The 24,095-nt window shown below is 37.0% G+C and overlaps 1 protein-coding gene across 2 annotated transcripts in view; it reads right to left on the bottom strand.

Annotated features, from left to right (window-relative positions):
- Nucleotides 1-4,019: 4,019 nt before the first annotated feature.
- LOC149530774 (uncharacterized) overlaps nt 4,020-24,095 on the bottom strand; it is an 83,341-nt gene continuing 63,265 nt past the window's right edge. For both annotated transcript variants that reach the window (XM_089809613.1, XM_089809614.1), the window contains 3 exons: nt 9,268-9,535; nt 9,058-9,112; nt 4,020-4,586 (listed from right to left, as the gene is read on the bottom strand). In XM_089809613.1, the coding sequence (XP_089665739.1) occupies nt 4,512-4,586; nt 9,058-9,112; nt 9,268-9,535 (398 nt within the window). In that variant the 3' untranslated portion in view covers nt 4,020-4,511. The remainder of the gene's footprint in view (nt 4,587-9,057; nt 9,113-9,267; nt 9,536-24,095) is intronic.

The following is a 24,095-nucleotide window of genomic DNA, read 5'->3' as shown; positions in this document are numbered from 1 at the left end:
CCATAGAGCTCCTAACACTAAGCATCATCCACCAACTAGAAAATAATGATATTGTAGAAATTACTACCAAAATAGCCAAATCCTTGTAATTAAAAGAACAAAAGACTACTACACAAAACCAAATATGTAATCGTCAAACCATAATAAAAAGGTAGTTTGACAAGCAAACCATAGCTCAAAGCTGCAAGGTCAGTCATTTTGTACTTATGTAGAAGAGTAGGGCAAAGCTAGATTCTCTCTTAGAGAGCTAGATGTAAGTAGGGGCAAAGCACTTATAATAATTCTAGTGAACAAAATTCGCTTGACTTCATGTTAATAAGTGATCCATGCCTTTGTAAATAGTTTCTTTGTCAAATACTTCTTTATCAAATATTTACTTACATGTTGTTTCCATTGCCCACTATCACCAATAAAAACACTCCAATTCCACATCTCTTCGTCTTTCAATTTCCCAAGTCTAGCACTAAAGTTTAGTACATTGAAAGGCACATCTACCCATTATGGCTACTAAGAGTGAGTTTGAGTTTACGAAAAAAGGAAGAAAGAGGCCGAGTAGATTGTGTGAAACCCAGATTATCAGAATGACAAATTTTTCATGACAGTCGTTGTACTCTTTCTTTTTTTTTCTAAGGGAAAATCAAAGAATTTTCGCCTGTCTTGCTAACTTTTTTTTATGGGACTTTCAAACGTAAAAAGTTGTATTTAACATCTCATCCTCTTACATTTTTGTTTCTACTCTAAAAACACGATTGCAAGTGTTCTTTTTATTTCCTACTTAACCTACACTTGTATTAACTTGTTCAAGCGTTGAAGATGCGCCCAATCCACACTATACTTTTTACACCACACACTTTGTTGCAACTAATTATATGAACTAGGTCTATGATATGATATGATATGATAGATTTTAATGACATCCACGAGACTAAAGTAGTCTATGGGACCCATGCAATCGCCCTCCCGAGTCAGGAGCCAAACTAGTCAGTTGCAAAGTTTTGGTTAACTTGTCTCTTCTTCTCTGAATTTTGATAATCAACTCCGCTGTTCTCTTCACTTGATCTTCCTCAAATAAATAGTTGAAGTCCTTGTTCTACAGAATTTTTGTATAATCAGATCTAATGTCGTTGTAAGCCAAGCATTCCATGACAAAGTGTTGCTCTGTCTCCACTGTTCCCATATTGCAGAATAAACATGTTCTGTCTGCCCACTCTTCCTTTGGAACTTGCCATCTACCAGTTTCACATCGCAGCTGATGTGAACTAGTTCTAATTTGTGCCATCAACATTTTTGCTTTCCAATTAATAGGTGCCCTTATATAGGCCTTTTCATCATGACTAGAAGTGGGATTAAATTCTTTAATGTAATAAGATTTTTTCCTCCCTATGTGTCTTGTCCACAGAATATTGCAAAATTTTTCATTGACAAACTTTTTTATTTCTTTAATGTTATCCAGGCAAGCTTGGATGTTGATATCCCATTTTTGCATCCATTTGTCATTTTGTTTCATCCATGTGCTTTTTCGCCTCACAAGTTTTTCTTCTATTACCAACTTGGGCCAACGATGTGTTTCTAGACCTTGGGTTTTCTTTAAATAGCTTAGCATTCGGATCAATGCGACGGCTTCTAATGGAAAGGAACCCACCTCCGCCAAAAGGATTTCATACGGAACTGTGGTCTTGACTTTAAGATTGCATGTGATAAAGTGTTTTTGAATTCTTTCTACTTGCCGCCATTTCTGTTTGGACATACTACCGCCCCACACTTCACATCCGTATAGGATAACCAGAGTGACCAGCAAACCAAACAGAGTTTTCATGGTCGTCCAATCCCATAATTCTGCGTTCCTGCACTTGTTTTGTAAAGAGTATAACGCCTTCCAGCCCCCTTGGATCTTTTTCGATCTACAAGTATCCCAATTGAGTTTGTTATGAAAATCGATGCCCAAGTATTTGTACTCTTCCACAATCTCAAGGGGGCTATTTTCAAACAGAAACTTGTCTTGTATGCCCCTATTCTTCTTTAGTGAGAAGATCATAATTTTGGTTTTGCTAGTGTTAACTTGCATTCCTACATCATGGCAAAAAAATTCTAGTGCTTTCAAGTGCTCTTTCAAACCTTTAGCTGTTCTAGCAAGAATTATGAGATCATCTGCATATAAGAGCAATCTTATCACGAAGTGGGCCAGCTGCACCCCCTCACCATTGGTCTTGTTTATCCACTCTTCTAACTTGTCAATATAAAGCCCGAATAGTGTTGGAGAAAGCGAACACCCTTGCTTAACCCCGATGTTGCTGTCAAAATCTTCTGATATCCCTTCTGTCGTTCTGATTTTTGCTTTGACCTGCTCATATAATATGTAAACCGCTAACCTAAGTTCTTTAGGGACATCCAGCTCTACCATTCTATCCCATAGTTTATTACGTGGCACTGTGTCGAAAGCTTTTTTAAAGTCCACGAAACAACAAAAAGCCTCGTTCCCCAGAGTGTCCCAAACTTTCTCAATCAAATGCCTGAGAATGATGCCGTGATCTATAGTAGAGTGTTTTGGTCTAAAGCCTGCTTGCCCTTTTGCACGTTTGCCTTCTGTTTCAGCCCAGTTGCTGATTTTTTGTTCTACCAAACTACCAAATAACTTGCCAAATAGTGGATTGATCATGATGGTTCGGTAATTAGAAGGATTGTTTATATCTCCACTTTTGTGGAGTGGGATCACCACACTTGTAGTCCATTTTACAGGGAAACCCTCTCTATTGACACTGTTGAAAATCTTAGTGATGTGTGGTGTGAGGATTTCAGCACCCCATTTTAAGTATTCCGCTTGTAGCCCATCTATATCTATTGACACTGTTGAAAATCTAGAAAAGTGTCATAAAGTGCATTCATTGCTTTTCTACGTGCTCCAAGCTCTTAGCCTTCCTAGGATCGAACCTACTATTTTATTCAATTACCGTCGCAACTCAACCATCATTATATGCTCGTAAATTTTCCGGATATCTTCTATTTTATACATCCAATTTATATTTACACTAAACCAGATTTTATGATTACTAATTGTACTAAGAATTATCAATATAAATTATTAGTTTTTCTTCGCATTCATGTCTTAGTTGTCTTATTTGTGTACTCGTAACTCCAATCATCTTCTACATGTCATAGTAAGCAATTATTGTTGTATTTTTCTCTATGAGTATAATTGCCTAACATATGGCACAATGCCTTGGCGAGCTATCAATTGGGCCATTTTCTGGAAAAAAAAAATTGGTTTGGCATAAGTCTTCCTTTTCGCAGTTGTCTTTCTTCAATGTGAAAACTACTTTAATGCTAGGTCATTTGATTGTGCTGTTGATTGCATTCATTTTTCACTAACAAATAAATCTATATGTTGTAGTTGGCAAGTATATTTGGCTTTGAATTTCATTACATGTGCAATAACCTCTTGTTTGAGTGAAGATCTTAATGGTGTAATCTCTTTTATTATTCAAAAGCTTGGCATCTAACAAAAGCATGGCCATTAGCTCTGGGCAGCCTGGCTGCTGCAAGACTCATACATCTTGTAATTTTTCCAGTTATCTTCCATTTTATACATCTAAATTATATTGACATTAAACCAGATTTTATGATTGCTAATTGTACTAAAAATTATTAGTTTTTCTTTGCATTCATGTCTTCGTTGTCTTATTTGTATACTCGTAATTTCAATCATCATTCTACATGTCATTGTAAGCAATTATTTTGTATTTTTCGCCTTCAAGTATAACTGCCTAACATGTGGCACAATGCCTTGGAAAGCTATCAATTGGGCCATTTTCTGGAAAAAAAAATATTTGGGTTGGCATTGATCTTCTTTTTCGCAGTTGGTTTTCTTCAACGTGAAAACTATTTTAATGCATGGTCATTTGATTGTGTTCTTGATTGTGTTCATTTTTCACTTATAAATCTATATGTTGTAGTTGGCAACTATATTTGACGTTGAATTTCATTAGATGGGCAATATCCTCTTATTTGACTGAAGATCTTCATGGTGTAATCTCTTTTATTATTCAAAAGCTTGGAATCTTACAAAAGCGTGGCCATTAGCTCTGGGCAGCCTGGCTGCTGCAAGACTTAATGAACCTTCTGTATTTGAGTAGAAAGTTTTCCATTTCAAATAACTGAGGTCACTGTTGTTAGTGTAGAACAATTACAAGGCATGCATATTTTTTCTATAGTAAGTTGCACAGGCCAAAAATGGCCATTCAGTTCAAAGTGTTTATTAAGAATACCATCGCAATTTCAATAGAGCTATTTGAGGAGAACATAATTCTACCATAAACTCTATAAGCAACTCTAGTAAACAGCCTGTAAATGCACATTCAAATAATAAAACCCGCAAGCCAGAGAGGATCCCAGGCTCGCCAGCAAGGACAATAAGCAATTATTTGGTAGCTTTCTATTGTTATTTTACAAAAATCCTGCTCTTACCTGTACTGGGTACTTAAACCCGCACATTCTATTGTTAAAAAATAAAATTATTAAATGGCTGAGAAAGCATCACATAATGCTTTGTATGCAGCACCACAACGTTTAAAATTCTCCTCGGCTATTACCTGTTAGGAAACCACCAATAACGATTAGCATTTGTCTACAACAAATACAACTCGTGCAATATGAAAGCAACTTCCTAGGAAATTAATACCCCAGAAAAGGAAAAGCGTGAAGACCCATGAGGGACACAAGCTATAATAACCAGTTACTGTGGGTTATTAAAATGTCAGAATTCTAAAAGAGTACTCAACATGATAATCTGCTCAAAAGATTATTCTGTTAAAAAATTGACAGCTGGAACATTACAAACAACGTTTACATATGCTTGTTCTATTTTTGAGAAATTTTAATTGCCACTTCTGATCAGAGACATCAAATAGGTTACTTGAGCAGAAATTAAAGAGTAAAACACTTGGACAGTACTCTTGGGAGAGAAATATGATTCAAGTTGTGAGAACTCTTCACAAAAGGATCTTTCTTGCTATTAATGTATTGACATATGAAATAGGCCTGGAAACTTAAATTAAAAAGAATGTATGGATAAGGGCAAAAAAGTGTAATTTCTCCATGCCTTTCCTTCACCAACATGTCTTATTATGGATAATGCATTATCTGGTTATTTAAATTATAAAAAAGATATACCCTAAGTTAAGCCAGGGAAATGAAGCAAGATAATATACTTTACCAATTCATTTGAGTTCTTAATTGGGTTATCTTTTAGATGATATGATTGCTTATAATACAAAAACGAAATAAGGTTGGCACGGAGAAATTGGTTACTTCAATTAAAGTCATATGTAATCCTTCTCCTTGCACCTTATTTTTGTTGAGTAATTAGGATCGCCTCTACAAATGTAATAACATTGCCATCATATTGATGTGTTTTCGAAATGCAGATTTGAATCTCATATAAGTATATAAATATGAGAGGAGAGACATGTCTCTATGGTTTAATCATCATTTAATTTGTAATAATTAACAAAAACAATAATATGTATAACAATATATATACTATAATACATACATACATACATATAAGATGAATAAGTATATAAAAGAAATGACGATTTACCAATAACAATAATGTATCTCAAATCGAATCAATCTGACTGAACCTACAACTTTAACACTCCCTCTTAGCTAGGGAGGATTTATAGAACACATTATACTCTAGTGCAGAGGCACCTAAAGTAAAATAAAAATGGAGGTTAAAAATCTTAATGTGAGAGATCTAAATTCATTTGAGTCATAATTTTGGTCTAAGTTGGGTTTATATGAAATTTGTAATGCAAAAGCGCATAAAGTGCATAAAATGTTGTCAAAAATACAAAAGGGTTAAAAGAATGTAATGGGTTGGTTTAAAAGGTGGTTGGGAAGTTGTTAACCACCACAACCACTACAAAAGAATTGTATTGGTCATTCCAAATAGAGATGTATGAATGAGAAGAAGAGATCATTTTGAATCAATTGGTTTCTTAAGAACTTGTCATCTTGATTGGTGTTAACTGTTTCTGTGTTGGTCCCAGGTCTTGTACAGCAATTTACAGCCTAGAACCCATGTGTATTCTGTACATTGGAATAGTAGGATGAATAATCTTCTCTCTTTTTGGTTTGGATCAATTTCATTAAGTTTTGAAGAGCTATGCAAGTTTTGGTAAAAGTGGTTATTTGCAGATTTGAGGATGCCCAACTACAGTCAGATTGCAATGTTTGATATGGACACATGTGGATGAAACAGGTATTCTATTTATATTCATTGGAAAGATATGTGAACTAGTGTTCATTTCCAATTGGTTTGAGTTGTTTTCATTCGGATTTGTGTAAGTTATGTGTAATTGAGTAAAGACTGGTTTTTAAGGATCTCTGTTGAAGTTGCAGACAATGAATTGATACTTGTACAATTATTTATGCATTGTAAGAATTAATGGCTTATAGATTCAAAAACTAGACTCATATAAGGTTGAGTGGAAATTGGTTTAGTGTTATTTGGAATTATCTTGAGAAAGTTATTGGATTCCCTAGGCAGGGTTACTGGTTTTACTTCTGATTTATGACAGAGAAAATGGGTCTAACTGAAGACACTGAATTTGTAATGGATTTATTGTTTTTCTCTCAGTTTTGGATATGTTTTAATATTACTAATTTGGACAGATTTCACCAAAGGGTTTGGCAAGAAACATTAAGGATTAAAAGTTATGAATAATGCAATCAAATATAGAAATTTGATTGTGTGAATGAAGATGTTGTCTTAGTTGCCTAAATGTCAGGTTCTCTGTTGAAATCTTTGGGATGTTCTTGGTTCCTTGAGGGTGTACCAGCCTATTGTGAATCCCTTTAGTTGAACTAAGATTCCTTGAAAGTAAATACAGAGGGCTCTGCATCATGCTCTCAAGCATATGGAGAGATATCATCTCAATATGATATTCCTGGAATGGCCCATATTTAGGGATATAACATATACCCATCAAATCAGATGTAATTCAACTAATGTTATTTCATCAACACTCCCTCTTAGTGAGGGAGGATTTAAACAACACAACCATCTCATAAAATGGTGATCTGATTCTGAACAATCTTGTCAATCTCACATCCTTATGATATGAGCACTAGCATCAACACCAAGATGCCTGTCAACAGTTATATTATTATATTTCTGAGAAGAATATAAGTTATCTGATCTCTGGCACACTGTGGGAGAACTGAATATCGTCAATCAGATTACAACATGATCGTAGTTACATCAACTTAATATAGTCTCCATTATGACAAGTATCATGACCTCCGACACACTTAGGGACATCAACTTAATGTAGCCTATCATGATACATTTGTTATCATGATAATAGAGCAAGAACAAGAACAACAAATGTAGTGAAGAACTAGGCATGATCATAAAGTATCAAATAGCTTGTGATATCAGTATGTGGAGGAAATCAAATCTATGCATATGTGAATGTATATACATAAATACATATATATATGTATATATATACATATGTGTATATATGTATATATATACATATGTGTATATATGTGTAAACCTGTTCCATATACAGATATCAATTTTATCAAATCCAACCAAAGCTATTACTTTAACAACCCCTCTTAGCAAGGGAGGATATGATCAATTTCTTAATCTCATATTTGAGTTTGCATCAAAAACATTTATACACAATTGTATCCCTTTAAGAATATATATACTATTTGATTTCTAACACATTCTAGGACACAAACATAGTTGATCAAATAGTCAATCTTGATCTCATCATTTCTGGCTGAATCCAGGACTATCATGATTTACTTATTGCCATGCCTTCCGGCACAATCTGGGACAGCAGGTTTAATGTAGTTTATCATAACAATGGATCAAGAATACAACACAACCACAGTATCATGATTTCCGGCATATTCTAGGACAACAATTTAATGTAGTCAATCATGATACATTTTGTTAACATGATTACTGGCACAATCTAGGACAACTTAACAAAGTTTATCATGATAACATGGTCAAGTAACTGCTAAGATCGCCATCTTACAATAGCAACCTCACACATATATCAAATGAAAGATCATCACCTTTCATAACATAAATCACAATAGCATCACGTAGTAACTCAAATGATATCCAACATGAACCAAGTCAGAGGGTGGAACAAGGGTTTTCACCTCAGACTTTTCTCTAACAGAGGAGAGTACATTACAAAGAATTTCACTTTGAACTTCTCCCTTATGGAAAAGAGATCATTAACAAGGGATCGCACCTCAAAATTCTCCCTTTGAACAACGATCTTGGGAAGTTAGGTGCTCTAGTTTCTTAGAGGTTCTCTTTACCCAGGGATGCCTGTCGGACTCCCTTCTGAATCTAATATCAATCTTTCGACTTTCTCATGATAAGTTGTTACTTCCTCATAATGTATACAGAGGTAGGCTCATTAAAATTATGCAATCACACACATGTATTTTTAGACTCCCTTTGAATATTAGAGTATATATATTGTATTCATTTGCAGTTTGGCTCTAATACCATGTTGACTAACTGGGATCACCTCTGCAAATGTAATAACATTGCCATCATATTGATGTGTTCCAAATGCAGATTTGAATCTCGCATAAATATGAGAGGAGACATGTCTCAAGAAGAGACAAGTCTCTCTGGTTTAATCATCATTTAATTAGTAATAATAACAAAAATAATAATATGTATAACAATATATATATATATATATAACATGAATAAGTATATATAAGAAATGACGATTTATCAATAACAATAATGTATCTCAGATTGAATCAATCCAACTGAAGCTACAACCTTAACAATTTTTACTCATTTTACTTGGTTAGGTAAGCTACTCTATTTCATGAACATTCCTATGTTGTTACTTGTTTTCTGTGTTCATTTCGACTTATCTAGTGGGAATGTAGAAGAGGTATCTAAGAACCATTTTACTGGGATTCATTAAGATATGCAATTGCATTTCTACATTCTGGAATACAATTGTTGATTTTTTAATCACATTGGAAGCTAACCTTTGAAGGACCTGGATTCTTATCAGGATGCCATTTGAGAGCACATTGGCGAAACCTGAAAAGATATCAGAAAAGAAGCCCATCATGTCTTTAAGAAAAAAGAAGTGATAATTAATCCAATTCTGGTTCCTTATAATGAATCTTATGGCAATTAAAATTTTATGATTGTGAAGTTGACTTTATATAACACAATTAAAGAACTCGACTTACGCTTTCTTGACATCGTCTAATTTCAAAGGGCCATTGGGAGCTAAACCAAGAGTCGTTCTGTCAGAAGCTGATCCTATACTGAGAATCTCATCGTCACTCACATCACCCTCTGAATATGTTGTTCTGCCTGTCCAATTCCATGATTTTCGGCCCTTGAACTCGTCAAATCTACTAAATGACCAATAAAACCATCTACCTCCAAGCTTCACTTGAAAAACCTTCTCATCTGGATCATCCTCCCAAGGAAAATGAGTTTTCTTATTTTTACCTGTATTCAGCTAAAACAATGTCAATGTGTATAGCATACAACTAGAATAGTCATTCAATATTTCCAATCACTATAACATCACTTTACAAATAAGTACTTATTTCACAAAAAAATTGCATATTTACTAATTCATACTACAGTTTCAGCAGAACAAAGACATGCAAATACAACTCAACCATATTATTCAGATTTATCACATTAGTCATAAAAATTTAAAATATAATAAATATTTAAGAGTACAAGTAGAGGTTATTAACCTCACCAAGTGACATTTATTTCCAGAAAAGTGTATTCTCTGTATCACCAAAATATTTATTTCTCAATTCACTATCTATTATAATTTAATCTAGGCCTAAAAATCTAAGAAAATGGTGCATATGTGAAAATCTAAGAAAATGGTGTGTGTGTGTGTGTGTGTGAAAATCTAAGAAAATGGTGTGTGTGTGTGTGTGTGAAAATCTAAGAAAATGGTGTGAGTGTGTGCGTGTAATATTACCCATTAGTCCCTGCTCATCACACTGTATCAAAGCATTGTTCAGTTTAGTAATGGTATGATTATATCTGTGCAGCCTGATTTTGTCTTGGGGTACTGTTGAAAGTTGGGTCTATGCATGTGGAGGATAAGAGTGTCTGAACCAGTGTAATGTCATTTTACCTTAACCTGGAGGGCATTGTTTTGATATGAAACGCTTACCTATTAAGTAGATCAAATTGATATAATTATGTAGTCAAGTGTTCAATAAACCTCAATTATATTAAATATTGCCTTTGTTTTATGAGACTTGACCTATTTCGAAGTGTAAACTAGTACTTCTTCTATTATAAGATTATTTTTGTTGATGTCTACGTGATACACCTTAAAAGAAAACAATAAATAAATATTTTATGTAGTATCATGACACAAGGTGTTAGATATATAATTCATTTCCTAGAATAAAGAGAGAAATTATGAATAGTCCATATTTCTTCAAGGGATATTATCTTTGGATACATTGTTGTGTAAAAAGTTTAATAAAAATGAGTAGGATTGGATTTATTGGTTTTCACTTATTATTGGACTAACCGCCAAAGTTCCCCTTCGGATTCATGACATGGCTTCACTGCCTCCTGTGTTCTATAAGTCTAGTTGTTGTATCAGGCATTAACAGTGATCTTTTGGTGCAACGGTAACCCTAGTTTGTAACAAGTGGTATTAGACCTCAGTCACATATTTGAATCTCCTCAAGTAATGTTGAGGGGGGTTTGTTGAACTAACCGCCAAAGCTCCCGTTCGGGATTCATGACATGGCTTAACTGTCTCCTATGTTCTATAAGTCTAGTTGTTGTATCGAACATTGACAGGTCAATCTTCTGGTGCAATGGAAACCCTAGCTTGTTAGAAAAGGTTTGATATGTTAAAGTTTCAAATATATATTTATATTTGATAGAGATCTCTCGACCATAGCATCTCTTGTAGACTTTCATTACTGTTTCAAAAACTAGTCATGTGTGTCCTTGATTCATAAAGAGGATGTGATAATTATCAAAGGCTTAGGAATTAACTAAGGCTGCATTTTATCCTTGGTAGGGAACTTTGGATAGTTGTATTTATTAAATTTGAGCTTTGATACAAGTCATCATGTTATATGCCTATCGCCTTCAATTTTCTAGGGTGAAAGTTGGGAACTATTATTAGCATGAGCTACTAGTAAGTAGTATTAGTTTATTGTTACCGTTGGTATGAGATATAAATTTGTTGTAATACCAATACATGTTTGTTAGCAAAAGGGAGTGTATGTCAGATACTTGGTTATAATAAGTGTAGGAGTGTTGTTAGAAAATACGTGCATAGTAGTAGAACAACACATAGGTGTTATTATAATTAATCATAAAATATAATTTAGTCATTCATAATTGAAATATATTAGCAATTAATTAACTAGATAGTTTGGTATACATGTTAGAAATCTCAAGGTCTGTATTTGTATTAAATTTGATATTGAAGTTTAGGTTAGTGCTATTTAAGTGTTCCTTCTGCCCCCACTTTTTGGTAGTTTATTTTATGAAATATTAAATGTATGCATATTGTAAGACTTATATTTAGTGAACTAATTTATAGTCTTGGCACCCTTGAAATTAAGTTTTGTATATCTTGAAGAACTTGTCTCAATATATTATTTGTTGTTAGCATATTGCGATGCTTCTTTGTTTAGTTCCTATATGATTGCTTATGGGCCTAAGACAAGGATTTTGTTTGCAGTAGGAATTATTTGTGTAACTAATGTTTACTTATATTTTAATTGGTGACCACCTTATTGCTCTAATTGTTTACTCAGCCTTTTTATATCACTTATAGGAGTCTTCTAATTAAAGAATAGGTAGTGAAATTTGGTACAATCCAATATGTGATTTCTATTTTATGGCCTTGCAGATGAGTTATGTTTTAATGTGGTATATGACGTTAATTGTGATTTACATGTCTTCGTTTATTGGATGTTCTGGTTTTGGATATAGTGTTAATTTATACTTGCGATTGGACAAACAATACGAGGGATCTACTGAGGGTTCATTTTTGTGGTCAAATGCATGTATCTCTTGTTAGTTTTACAATTGGGAGTCATTCTTATCATCATAGGTGTGGTGTCTTTGTTGAGATTGTTTTCATGTATGATGTAGGTCTTTAGTGATGTACAGGTTGGCTAATTGAGCCAGACATTCTCCTAGAGAGTCCTTTAAATGTGATTTACATGAGGTTCATACTTTTAACCATGCTAGTTTTGACTTCATCTCTGTTTCACATGAGTAGGTGGTAGCCAACAAGGAAACTGTCAGGGGACCCTACCCTGAAAGGGTTGCACAATGGCTTATGTACTTTAAAGAGTATAATAGTAATCATATGTTGTATTTTGTACCCTTCCAATGGTGAACCAGTATGATATTGTTCAAAATTAAAAAGTCAAGCAAGGGAGTCTCTAAGCCTGAACGCAGGCAAAGCCATCAGAGATGATCCCTCGAAACTTAGATCCACCCCCTTGGGATTTGTTAATTGATGCTTGCAATTCTTCTAGATATTAAATAAGAAAGTTTGTATCATGATCATAAATCTATTATTTAATAACTATTATGATGTGCTTCTAGTTGTAAAGACAAGTACAGATATATGTTTTGGGACATGTGAGGAAACAAGAAAGCAAGAACTCGGGCATGCAGTAACAATTATCTGTTAATCGAGCATGGCAATAGGTTTTAATTTGTACCCTCTTGGTTTCAATTGTATGCGATAAACTAAATAAGATTATAATGTGTGGCTTAATGCGGTACATTATTGTCAAATAAAAGATTTATTCTGCATGTTTGATGTGTATTTTGTCCTTGTGTCGAGGGCTCCTCAACAGGCATTACATCTGGTATCAGCGCTCAGGCATAGCACTGGGATCCCTGGTTAATATGGTTTCCTATGCTTTTGTTGTGATATGCAAAGGATATAGAATTGACTATGTTTAAAAGTTCTAGTACATGTATATTCAAATGAATTATAGTACGTTTTGTTTGATAGTGATCACTGAACATGAAAATAAATATATCTTCCTCTCCTCTCTACTTGACAAATGCTATGACAAATCTAGTCGATATTAGTGATGTGACTGTTCTTAATTGAGAATTGGGAAATTACATTTTAGGCTAACAAATATTGGTGAACCACTAGTTGAATTACTTCGATGAATTTCCTTATGAGTTATTGAAATCATCAAACTATTAAATACTACAATCTTGAGCAAAGAAAAGAAAAGAGTTTTGATTTGAAGTAGAAATCAATCACTTTCCTCAATTAGAAGATGGAAAAAAGGAGACATTATAACTAGTAACTCATTGCACCCAAAAGCCATACCAGGCATCCAAATCACAATAATATATTTGAGGGGCAATTATTATTTCTTAATGCGTTTTGTTATGGGAAGTATCTATCTAACTCTTTATAGTTTGAAGAGATGATGCAATGAATATCCTTCATGCCCCAGAGTGATTGAAAATTGGATGCCTTAATGATTTATGATGATTGGATACAAATATCTCATTTTATAGCAGTTAAGTCATCTTACCTCGATGTATTATCTCATTTAATAAGAAAATATTAAATCAACATGTGTATATTGCATGCTTGTGTGAAGGTGAAATTGGAAGTAATTATGCCATGGATATTTTGTGCAGTGAGAAAACAATGAGAATTGTGAATGAATGGAATGAGAAATGTGAATAATGCATGATGTTATTATTTACACTCCTATAAATGTGAGGAGACCAGTACCAGCACTTAAGCTGGGTGTTGTATAACAACAGTAATTGATTTGTGTGCCGTGGGGTGGAGTAATCAAGTGACCATCCATGGAAACTATATTTGGTATTTGGATATGGTATAGCCATACCCCTTTATGTGTTGTTTGCGTGTGTGTTACCTAGTTGAGTGCCAACCCACTGTTTTTTATCATATAAAGGGGTAGCAATTGTTACAGCTCCTCGGTTAGAATGAATGATGTACAAATAATGGTGCACCAAGCGACCTTAGCTTCGACTACTCGAGGAAACAAGTAGTCAATACTTTCCTCAATAACTCAGTATGCGAGGAAGTAGTATACTAGTAGCATTACCACTTTCTTGGGTAGAATGAACATGTATGAGTAATGGCGGCACAAAGCAATTTTAGCTCAACTACTCAAGGGAGAGCTATATCAATACTTCCCCTTATGATAGACCAATCTATGTAGTTCACAAGTGATATCCCTGCAGTTTTGAGCATAATATGACTACTTGATTAGAGATTCTTTAGAGATGTATGAGTTTAATGATTTATGGATGTAAGCGTTTCTATGTGATCAAGCATGATGAGAGATTATTTCACCCATGTTGTTATAGATACCCTTGTGCACATGTTCTAACATGATGTATTGAGTATGATGCCTCACCCACTAAATTTCTAACATAGTGAGGTGGTGATGTTGTGTTGCTGCTGGTAGCGAGCCGAGCTCAAGGACACGATGCCACATATGTAGATATGTGAAGGCGTAGTATATGTATATTAAGTATTCCTACTTGATGCAGAGCAATAGAAGATGCTTGCATACTTGTAAAGGGACATCCATGGTTGCTTGATTGTTCAAGCATCGGTGAACATATGGGTGGGCCCTAGTCATGTATACCTCTAGCTACGGAAATGCCCTCCATAAAGTATCATTGTGCGGGTTTTGTCCTCCCGTTCCTTTTTTCTTAAAGGAACATTGCCATGCGACATACCACCAATGTGTGCCTTCTCCACTTTGTGTATGACCATGTCAGGTGTGTCGACATGCTCATTCCATACTACCCAATGCAGGGTGTTACCGAGGTGAACATCCCATGCCATGTGGATAGTGTGCATTTGGTGCAACACATGATGGGCTACTATGATAGTAGGACAATCGTTCCCTCCTTCCTTGTGAGGTGGCTAGTTCTATTCAAACAATTATGTGATGTGCAATTTATAAATGATCTTTATCTTTGTTGTGTGGACAAATAAATTGTTTATACTTGTTTGTGATGTTTTAGCTACAACTTGTAAGATTTAGCTTAAGCTTTATTTTTATTTTGTTTTTGTTTTTTGCAAATTTATTGGGTTGTTCTCATCTTATTGTTAAGATTAATGATTCATTTTCTCTTATGTGTAAACTTTGGTGGTTAATCTAGTTTCTCCTTGGTGTTTCTGCATGTTGGTCTTGTGTTGTAATGTGATTCCTTGCCAATGACATATGAGGCAGACTTGGTGAGTGTATACGAGGAAGCCAATATGGGGAATCCTTGAGGATGGGGGTATGTGAGGGTTGTTAGGCAGCTAGTCTCCACTACCCGCCGCTGTGTTGTGTTTCTTCCCTGGAGGCTAACCCCTTACACAAACAAGGAATAGAGCATGTGGTCTTGTATGGAGGATCTCATTGCATGCATGAGTGGCCCAAACCCCATCAGGCCACTAAGTGAGGCATGGATTATGGATTACAAATATAGATGAGACTATTATTATACCCTAGAGTGAGTTATCCAAATAAGTGTAACTGTTCAGCTTGTGGGTGAATAGGAAAGAAAACATATAATCAATGCAAAATACTATTCATTATCAATTGTTTTCCGTACACAACAATGATATTTCATACAATAATAATGATGCCAAAATACTTAATTGTTCGTGACATTTATAATGTCTAAAACGGTGCCAATGAAACGACACAACCATGTCTGCACTAGTAATTGTCTAACTACCCTTTTTGCTGGACAACATCATCCCCCCAAAAAAGAAAAGTTGTCTCCTAGCAACTTCAAAAACTAACAAAAATAGGAGACAACAACATACAACATAAAAACAATATAGACTAGGGAGGAGGTTGCGTCCCTGAAGTGCTCTGCTATCGGCGCAACTCATACACTTGATCAATGCGGATGCATAAATCTTTTTGCATCCATGTGTTAACCTCCACTGCCTCCTTCAAAAGAAGCGTTGTGTCCATGGTCTGGGCCTTAACTGTTTGCAATTCTTGCTCGACCGCCTGTAATCTTTGTTCAACCTTCTCCTTGTCTCACAAAAGCATCGTGCGCTCGGCTACCCATGCTGCCTAATGGCTAACCAATTCAGCAGCTAACTTCTCCCTAGTTTTTCTCTCAATTGTCATAGAGCTCTCAGCTGTGATCCTCTCTGATGCCCTGTCCGCCTCTACACACCTATGAGCATAGTAGACACCTTTGTATACCCCCATTATCTCGTGTGCCAGCTTCTCCATAGGAGTGTTACATGGTCCCAACTCAGGCTCTGTAACTCAATCAACCAACATCTCTAATGTTTCCACTACTAGCCATCCCCTGCCCTTAAAGCAGGAGCGAAAATGCTTAGGACAGACCCCCCGAATGTAGGCTCGGATCAAAGTTAGCTCCTTCCTACGAGTCAAAGCCTGGTATGCAACAATGTGTCCTTTCTCCATCACAACCTGCATAGCTTTGATGTATGCCTTGCATCTATCCTCATCCGACCCATAATCCTCTTTTCCCACATCGTCGATATTCCACTCCCCATCAGTATCCATCTTTGCCTCTTGCAGTAGCCACGTCCACATCTGGTGCTGCCTCCTCTCTGGGCACATCCTCGAACTGTGGTACTCCCACCTCCTGTGGCTCTAACATAGAAGCTACTCCTAGGGATACCTCTCCATGCCTCGAGGACTGAATGGAGGGACCGACCTCTACAGGAATGAGTCAGAACTGTTGTCATAGGAATGCACTGGCTTTGTCCATCACCTCAATCTTCTCAGGCTGTACTGCTTGTGTTGGCTCAATGCTCTTAACTAGCTATGCTAGCTATGTTGGCGGTACTGGCTGGGCCAGCTGGGCGTCGGCCAACAAAAAGGAAGATATGGTGACCACAGCGTCAAAGCCAATCACATCTAATCGAACCTGAGGTTCAAGCTCTGGCGCTTGCATCTCTACTATCTCTGCTACTGGCACTGCTGGTGCAACTGAATCTGATGAAACACTCTATGGAGTCATTACATCTGTCGTGGCCGTCTATGGAGTCATAACATCTATCGTGGCCTTTAGTGGAGTCACGATGACTGGCGCATGTCTCTGGCCAAATGAGGAATGAGCGAGGTAGTGGTTGTCAAGTGTGCCGAAGTTGGCAACTAGGGAGGGGTGAGAAAAGTGGATCCACCAACCACCACATCGTTGCCAACTTCTACCAAGTTACTCTCTTCCTCGAAATCAGCCCCACTACTCTTTGTCGTTTCCTCCCTTCCGTTGTCTGTGTCCCCGTATGCCTCTAATCCCTACAATAATTTCTTCTGATTGGCTGCAATTCCACCCGTACCTAAATGTCTCCAATAGAATACTAGGGGTTCCTCCTGACACCAACTTCCCCCTTTGTGGAACTTCAAAGTCATCGACTGGAACTTGATGAATTTGATGAAGGGCTGCTTCCAGAAACAAGCTAATGGCATGATGTGGCATGAAAAATGTTTGATGTTGTAATGTCATAAACTCCACCATCCTGTCAGCAAGGACCGTGGCCCAATCATACACGATACCATTCATGATGTCGTTCATGAATGTAATCTATGGCAAGGCTATATCTGAGGCCCTACTTGCCCTTGTCAACCTGCTTTTAATTACATCCATAATACATCTCTAATGGCCCTCTCGAATGAAATCTCTCCATAGTCCTCGACTCTTGGCACCCTTCACCACAAACTCCATTTCTTTTGGTGTGAGATCACGGCCCACCAATTTCACCCAGTACTCCTTATGTTCTTGTGACAACTTGTGATTCTTGGTCTCCACTTTACGACCTTGGCCAGGAATGCCAAAAACCCTATTGAAATCTCGCGATTTGAAAGAGTGTCATACGGTGCTTCTTGTAAAAAATGTATTTGTTCTGTTGTTCTTGTTGTACATTTCTATCATAGTTCTTAAGATTGATTCAAACAACCGAATGGAAAATATCGGAAATCATATTGCCCAATGTACTTGTGCTCGTATCAGAATTTGTTTGATTAAATCTGTATCTGCAATCTCTTGCCACCATTTCTGGCACTCACTGCCATTCAACCCTTCAAACTGAACTGTGAGGTGTGATAGGTCAGCCTTCACTTTCTACTTCTTACTACTGGATGTTGTCGATCCTGCAACTCGGACTCCGAAAGCCAACACTCACATTCTTTTCCATATTTGCCTTCAACTGATTTTTCCACTACTTTCTTTTCCCTGCGGACTCCATAATAACGGTCTCTTGTTTTGTCTTTTAGTGTAACCAAAAGAAATGGTTAGGGTTTTCTCTCTCTTTGTGTCTTCCGCGGCAATGCTTCTCCAGCGGCAATGATTCCCACGTTGAATACCCTTGCTGTCCTTTACTTCCCTGCGGATATTCTTTTCTTCCCGCGAACGCTATGCTTTGAATTATGGTTCCTTCCCCCCGAAACATAGCTTCTTCCTTTCCTCCTTCAGCGGATACTCTTCTTATGACTTCCTACGGGTGCTCTTCCTATATCTCGACACCAATATCTGCTTCCACAAACTGCCTTTCTCTATGCTCGGCATAAACTTCTGTGTTCCTCCCTCGGCTTTACTTCTTGTTGATTAACCTTGGTAAAAAAAAACCTTACCGCAATATAAATTTAAGCTTGCGACTTATTTAAGTTGTGGCCACTCGGTGTCTGCGAAAACATGCACCCACGGGACACATTGTGTTCGCGGCCACATGTCAATGGGACAAAAAAAAATCTTTTTTTTTTTTTTAAAATTTGTTTTTCACCTAAGTCTAATTTAGCAATGATTTTTGACTTTGCCTCCCTATCGTTCTTGATAAATTTTTAACTTCAATCCGTTGATGGCATCAAGAATTTCGCGCCCATCCAAAGTCCACAGTTTTATGGATCCATTGTCACCGACTTCTCTCACTTTATATGGTCCAAGCCATTTAACCTTAAATTTCCTTGGTTTTAGCTCATTGCGGCCATTGTACCAAAGCACGAGTTGGCCTAGCTGGAACCTTGTCCTTTTCAAATGTTTGTCGTGCCACGCCTTTCGATGGGTTTGTGCCACTATTGTCACCCATTGCATTGTTAACTCCATTCATCCAGTTTATTGAATTGATATAGGCATTCACGTAAACTCTCCATATCTCCGAGTCTATTGTTAATTGCAATTCGCAGGCTTGGGACCATAAATTCGGCTGGTACCACGGGATCTTGGCCAAACATCAACTAGAAAGGCATCTGTCCTATTGTGACTTTGAATGTGGTACAGTAGGCCCAGAGCGTCAAAGGCAACTTCTCCTCCCAGCTTGCATGTTCGACGCCACATGATTTGTATATGATGGCCACCAGGATTTTATTTGTGGCCTCCACCTGGCTATTGGCTCGTGGGTAGTAGGGACTTGATAACAAATGAAAAATCTTGAATTTTGTTGTCAATAATTTGATCACGTGGCTAACAAAGTGACCCCCTCTATCACTTGTCAACTGAATAGGTATGTCATACCGTGTGATGATTTGTTCATACAAGAACTTAGCCGTACTTATTGCAGAATTATCAGGTAGTGCCCGTGCCTCTACCCACTTTGTTAAATACTCTGTGGCTACCACTATGTATTGGCAGCGTCAAGCCCTAGTCGCCTTAAGTGGACCGATGAAGTCTAGTCCCCAACGTTCAAACAACTCCTGGGCATGGGATGGGTTTGATGGCATGAAATCCCTCTCGAGTGGTTTGCCGGCTCTCTGGCATGTATCGCAACTCAACAGCCATTCCCGCGCATTGTTGTAAAGTGTGGGCCATTGTAACCCAACAAGTAGAACCTTCCGTGTTGTTGTGTCGGGTCCCATGTGGCCACCTACCGGAGCTTCATGTGCTTCCCTTAGAACACTTTGCACTTCTTCTTCCATTACACATCGTCGTAGTACTTGATTAGGACCCATCTTATAGAGAAGACCATTTAGTAGATGAAAAGTCTGGCTTCTTAAAACTAGCTTTTGTTGTTCGCCCGGCGACATTTCACTGGAAAATTGAGACGTTGATAGATACTCCCCTATAGACTTGTACCATCTTGGAAGAATGGCGATTATGAATAAGTGTGCACCCAGAAAATCATCACTGAGCCCTTCCGGCAGCTCCCCAAACCTGATTCAGGAGAGCTGGTCGGCAATGACATGACTCTTCCTAGGTCACACAATGATGGTGAAGGTGAATTCCTATAGTAGCAATAACCATCTGCTAATTCTGCCTTGGATGATTGGTTTGTTCACCAGGTACATCAACACCTAGTGATCCACATAAAAGGTAAATGGTGTAGCCAATAGGTAATGTCTAAACTTTTGTACCGAGTACACCATCCCAAGAGCCTCCCTTTCAGTGGTGCTATAATTCCTCTCAGCTTTTGACAGTAGCCAACTTGCAAAATTCGGAAATACACTGGGTGATCAAGACCATGATCACCAGTCTGTGCCAACGTTGCACCTATAGCGAAGTTTGATGCGTCCATGTGGACATGCAACTCCTTATCCCAATTTGGATACACCAATATGGGCACTCCCAACAATTTATTCTTCAGTTCTGTGAAGGCAGTCTCTTGCTTGGAAGTCCAAATGTATGGTTCTCCCTTTCGTGTCAACTTGTCCAAGGGCAAAGCAATTCGGGCATAGTTCTTTATAAACTGTCTATAGTAACCAATGTGCTTGAGAAAGGACTTGACTCTAGATCAGGGTAACGTGACTTGCGGTGAGTCACGCAAGTCAGCGAGCCGAGCTGACCTCACCGAGTCACAATGACTCATGACCCGCGAGCGGCGAGTCACGAGGAGTGACTCGCGTGACCTGGCCGCGACAGGCTCTAAAACCGGCTATTAAAATATAAATTTTAACATTTTTTTTTATGTCTTTTTTTTTTTTTACATTTCTCACTCATATAACCCTAAAAGGGCTCCCATAACAGTCTATAGTAAAAAGAAGAAAGAGAGAGAGAGGTAAAAGAGAAATAGAGTTTTCTTGTTTTGCAACCACCTGAAAGGAGGAGAAAAGCTCGCATTTGTGGCATTGGAGCTTACATTTAGATCATCAAGGAGTTTATAGGAGCTCTTCTCAACACTTCCCAAAGCATTTGAAAGAGGTAAGACTTGATTGTTTAGATTTTGATGATTTTTTTGTCTATGCTTATGGGTTTTTTGCATGAATTTTTTTTGTTTGTTTATGAACTTTTTTATAACTTTAGATCTTCATAAAATGCAATGCTGAAATGGTAATATTTGGTTTAAAATGTCTTATTGCAGCAACCTTTACATTTTTCCTTAAGTCATAATGGCTTCCAGAGGTAAAAAAACCCAAGCTCTCTAAAGGCAACAAAAAAGATGAGTGTTGGAAGTTCACAATAGAATTATCGGGTAGAAAGAGAACTCAAACAAAATGCCTATTTTGCAAAACCATTAATAGTGGGGGGATAAATAGATTAAAATACCATATTGTTGGCTTACGTGGTCATGATATTGAGCCTTGTGGAGCTGCAACTGTTGAGGCTCAACGTTTTTGTTATATAGCCTTGGAAAAATATGAACAAGAAATAGAATTAAAAAGAAAACAATTAGAAGAGTTAGCTCAGATTGGTTCTAGTTCCCTTCCATGCTCATCTGCAAATGTTTCTAAGTCAGTAGGCTATGTTGGAGAAGGTTCTTCCCGTCCCCCCTATCGTCCTAGTGCTTTTGTTGCTCGTGCTTCTTCTACATCTATTCCTTACACTTCTAGTGATGCTACTGCTGCTGCCCCTTCTAGTAGCGCTTGCTTTATCTTTCGTCCTAGAGTCAGAAAATCTAGTAAGTTGGACAACTTTTTTGTACCACGTACCACTCCTGGTGCACAACCCTCACTTGAGAGCATGGGCTGGTATAGGGAGATACATGAAGCTGGAGTAAGAGCAATTTGCAAGTTTTGGTGTTTCTGCGACATTCCATTTATAGCAGCCAGGTACTTCAAGTTTTCAACTTCATTTATATTTGATTGTTTTACGTTTTAAGTTTTAAAATTTATATTCAATTTTATACTTTTAACTTGATGTTGAAAATTTGAAATATATTAATTAAAATGTTTTTATAAATGTAATAGGACTCCTTATTGGCAGAGGATGATTGATGCAGTTTCCATCTGTGGTGCGGGGTTCAAAGCCCCCACTGAAGATGAGTTGAGTGGCCCCCTCTTGCTAGATATGGTTGAGGAGATGAAACTTGAGTTGGAGGACCACAAAAAGATTTGGAGCCAAAAGGGGTGTACCATCATGATAGATGGATGGGCAGATAGGAGGTCCAGAACCCTCCTAAATTTTCTTGTTTCTAGTGGAGGTAATTCATCATGCTCTACTTCTTGAAGTCTAAAATTTAATGTATAATATTATTGAATAACGAAAATTTTGTTTTATTGAGTATTGATTCTTGAATGATAATTATTTTGTTTAATTTTCACTTTCAGGATCCACCATGTTTTTGAGGTCCATAGATGCTTCCTCATGTGTGAAAAATGCAAAATTCTTATGTAAGACTATTGAGGAAGTCCTAAGGGAGATGGGGGAAGACAATGTTGTCCAAGTGGTGACAGATAATGCAGCTAATTATGTTGCTGCAGATAAAATGTTAACTTCTAACTTTCTAAGTTCTACTTCTAAAAAATTTGTTTTAGTTTTTCATTAAATTTTGAAAATTAAAAAAAATTTAATACATCAAAAATTTTCATTGTTTACTAACTAATTTAAAATTGCTGCAGGAAAACTATTGATGGAGAGACACCCAAAAATCTTTTGGACTCCATGTGCAGCCCATTGCATCGACCTCATGTTAGAAGATATTGGCAAGCTTGTATGGGTGAAATCATGTGTTACCAAGGCCAAAAATCTTTGTAAGTTCATCTATAATCATGCCTTGGTCCTCAGCACTATGAAGAAATACACGAAGGGAAAGGAGTTGGCTCGTCCTGGTACCACAAGATTTGCCTCTAACTTTATCACACCAAAATCCTTGCTGAGTTCAAGGTTAGAGTTGAGGTGCATATTTGTTGGTCTAGAATGGAGTTCCTCCTCCTTTGCGAGCAGCCCTGTAGAGATAGATGCAACAAAATGCATTTATGATGATGATGATTTTTGAGAGCCATGTTCGAAGATTGTGGAGGTAATTTTAAATTTAAATTTTAAATTTTAAAAGCTTGTCTTTAAATTTTATAAATTAATTTGTCTCATACATATTTTTGTTTTATTTTCATTGTGCAACTTTGCAAAGTTTCATCATTCACTAAATTGTTTTTTTGTTTAATTGTTTTGTAGATCACTGAGCCCCTTGTAGCCCTCCTACGAGTTGCTGATGGCAAGAAGCCCTCTATGGGCTACATTTATGAGGGCATGGATAGGGTCAAGGAGACTATTAAGGCCAAATATGTAGGAGTTGAGGAAAACTGTGGCCCTATTTGGGACATAATTGATAGAAGATGGCAAAATCAGCTTCATAAGCCCATCCACACAGCAGCCTATTACCTCAATCCGGCATACCGTTTCTGTGATGATTTCAAGGCAGATGAGGAGGTTCTTAGTGGCCTAAACACAGTGATATCGAAGATGTCCCCTAATCCCACAGATATATTGCTTGAGATGGATGCCTATAATAATGCATCAGGGCCCATTTTTTCAAGTCAAATTTGCAAAGAAGGTCGTACAAAATTGCAGCCAGGTAAAGATTGCAGCTTAAGCCTTATACAATCTAGTTTCTAAATTTCTAGCTTTAAACTTAAAGTTCAAATTTTGAAATGAGACTAATATTTTTTAGTTTTCCTTTTTTCAAAATTCAAATAGATGGTGGCAAATGTTTGGGCCTTAACCAAAAACCTTCAGCAAATCGCCATCCACATTTTGAGCCAGCCAAGTAGCACTTCTGGATGTGAGCGCAACTGGAGCATGTTCGAGCACATCCACTTGAAGAGGCGTAACAAGTTGTCTGTGCAGAAAATGAATAGTCTAGTCTTTGTGCACTACAACCTGCGCATTAGGATCAAGG

This window comes from Cupressus sempervirens, chromosome 11 (assembly GCF_028749045.1).
Source record: "Cupressus sempervirens isolate cs-2001-9-10 chromosome 11, ASM2874904v1, whole genome shotgun sequence".
Taxonomy (NCBI): Eukaryota; Viridiplantae; Streptophyta; class Pinopsida; order Cupressales; family Cupressaceae; genus Cupressus; species Cupressus sempervirens.
Note: the sequence above shows the minus strand (reverse complement) of the source record. Positions and strands in the feature narration are given on the sequence as shown.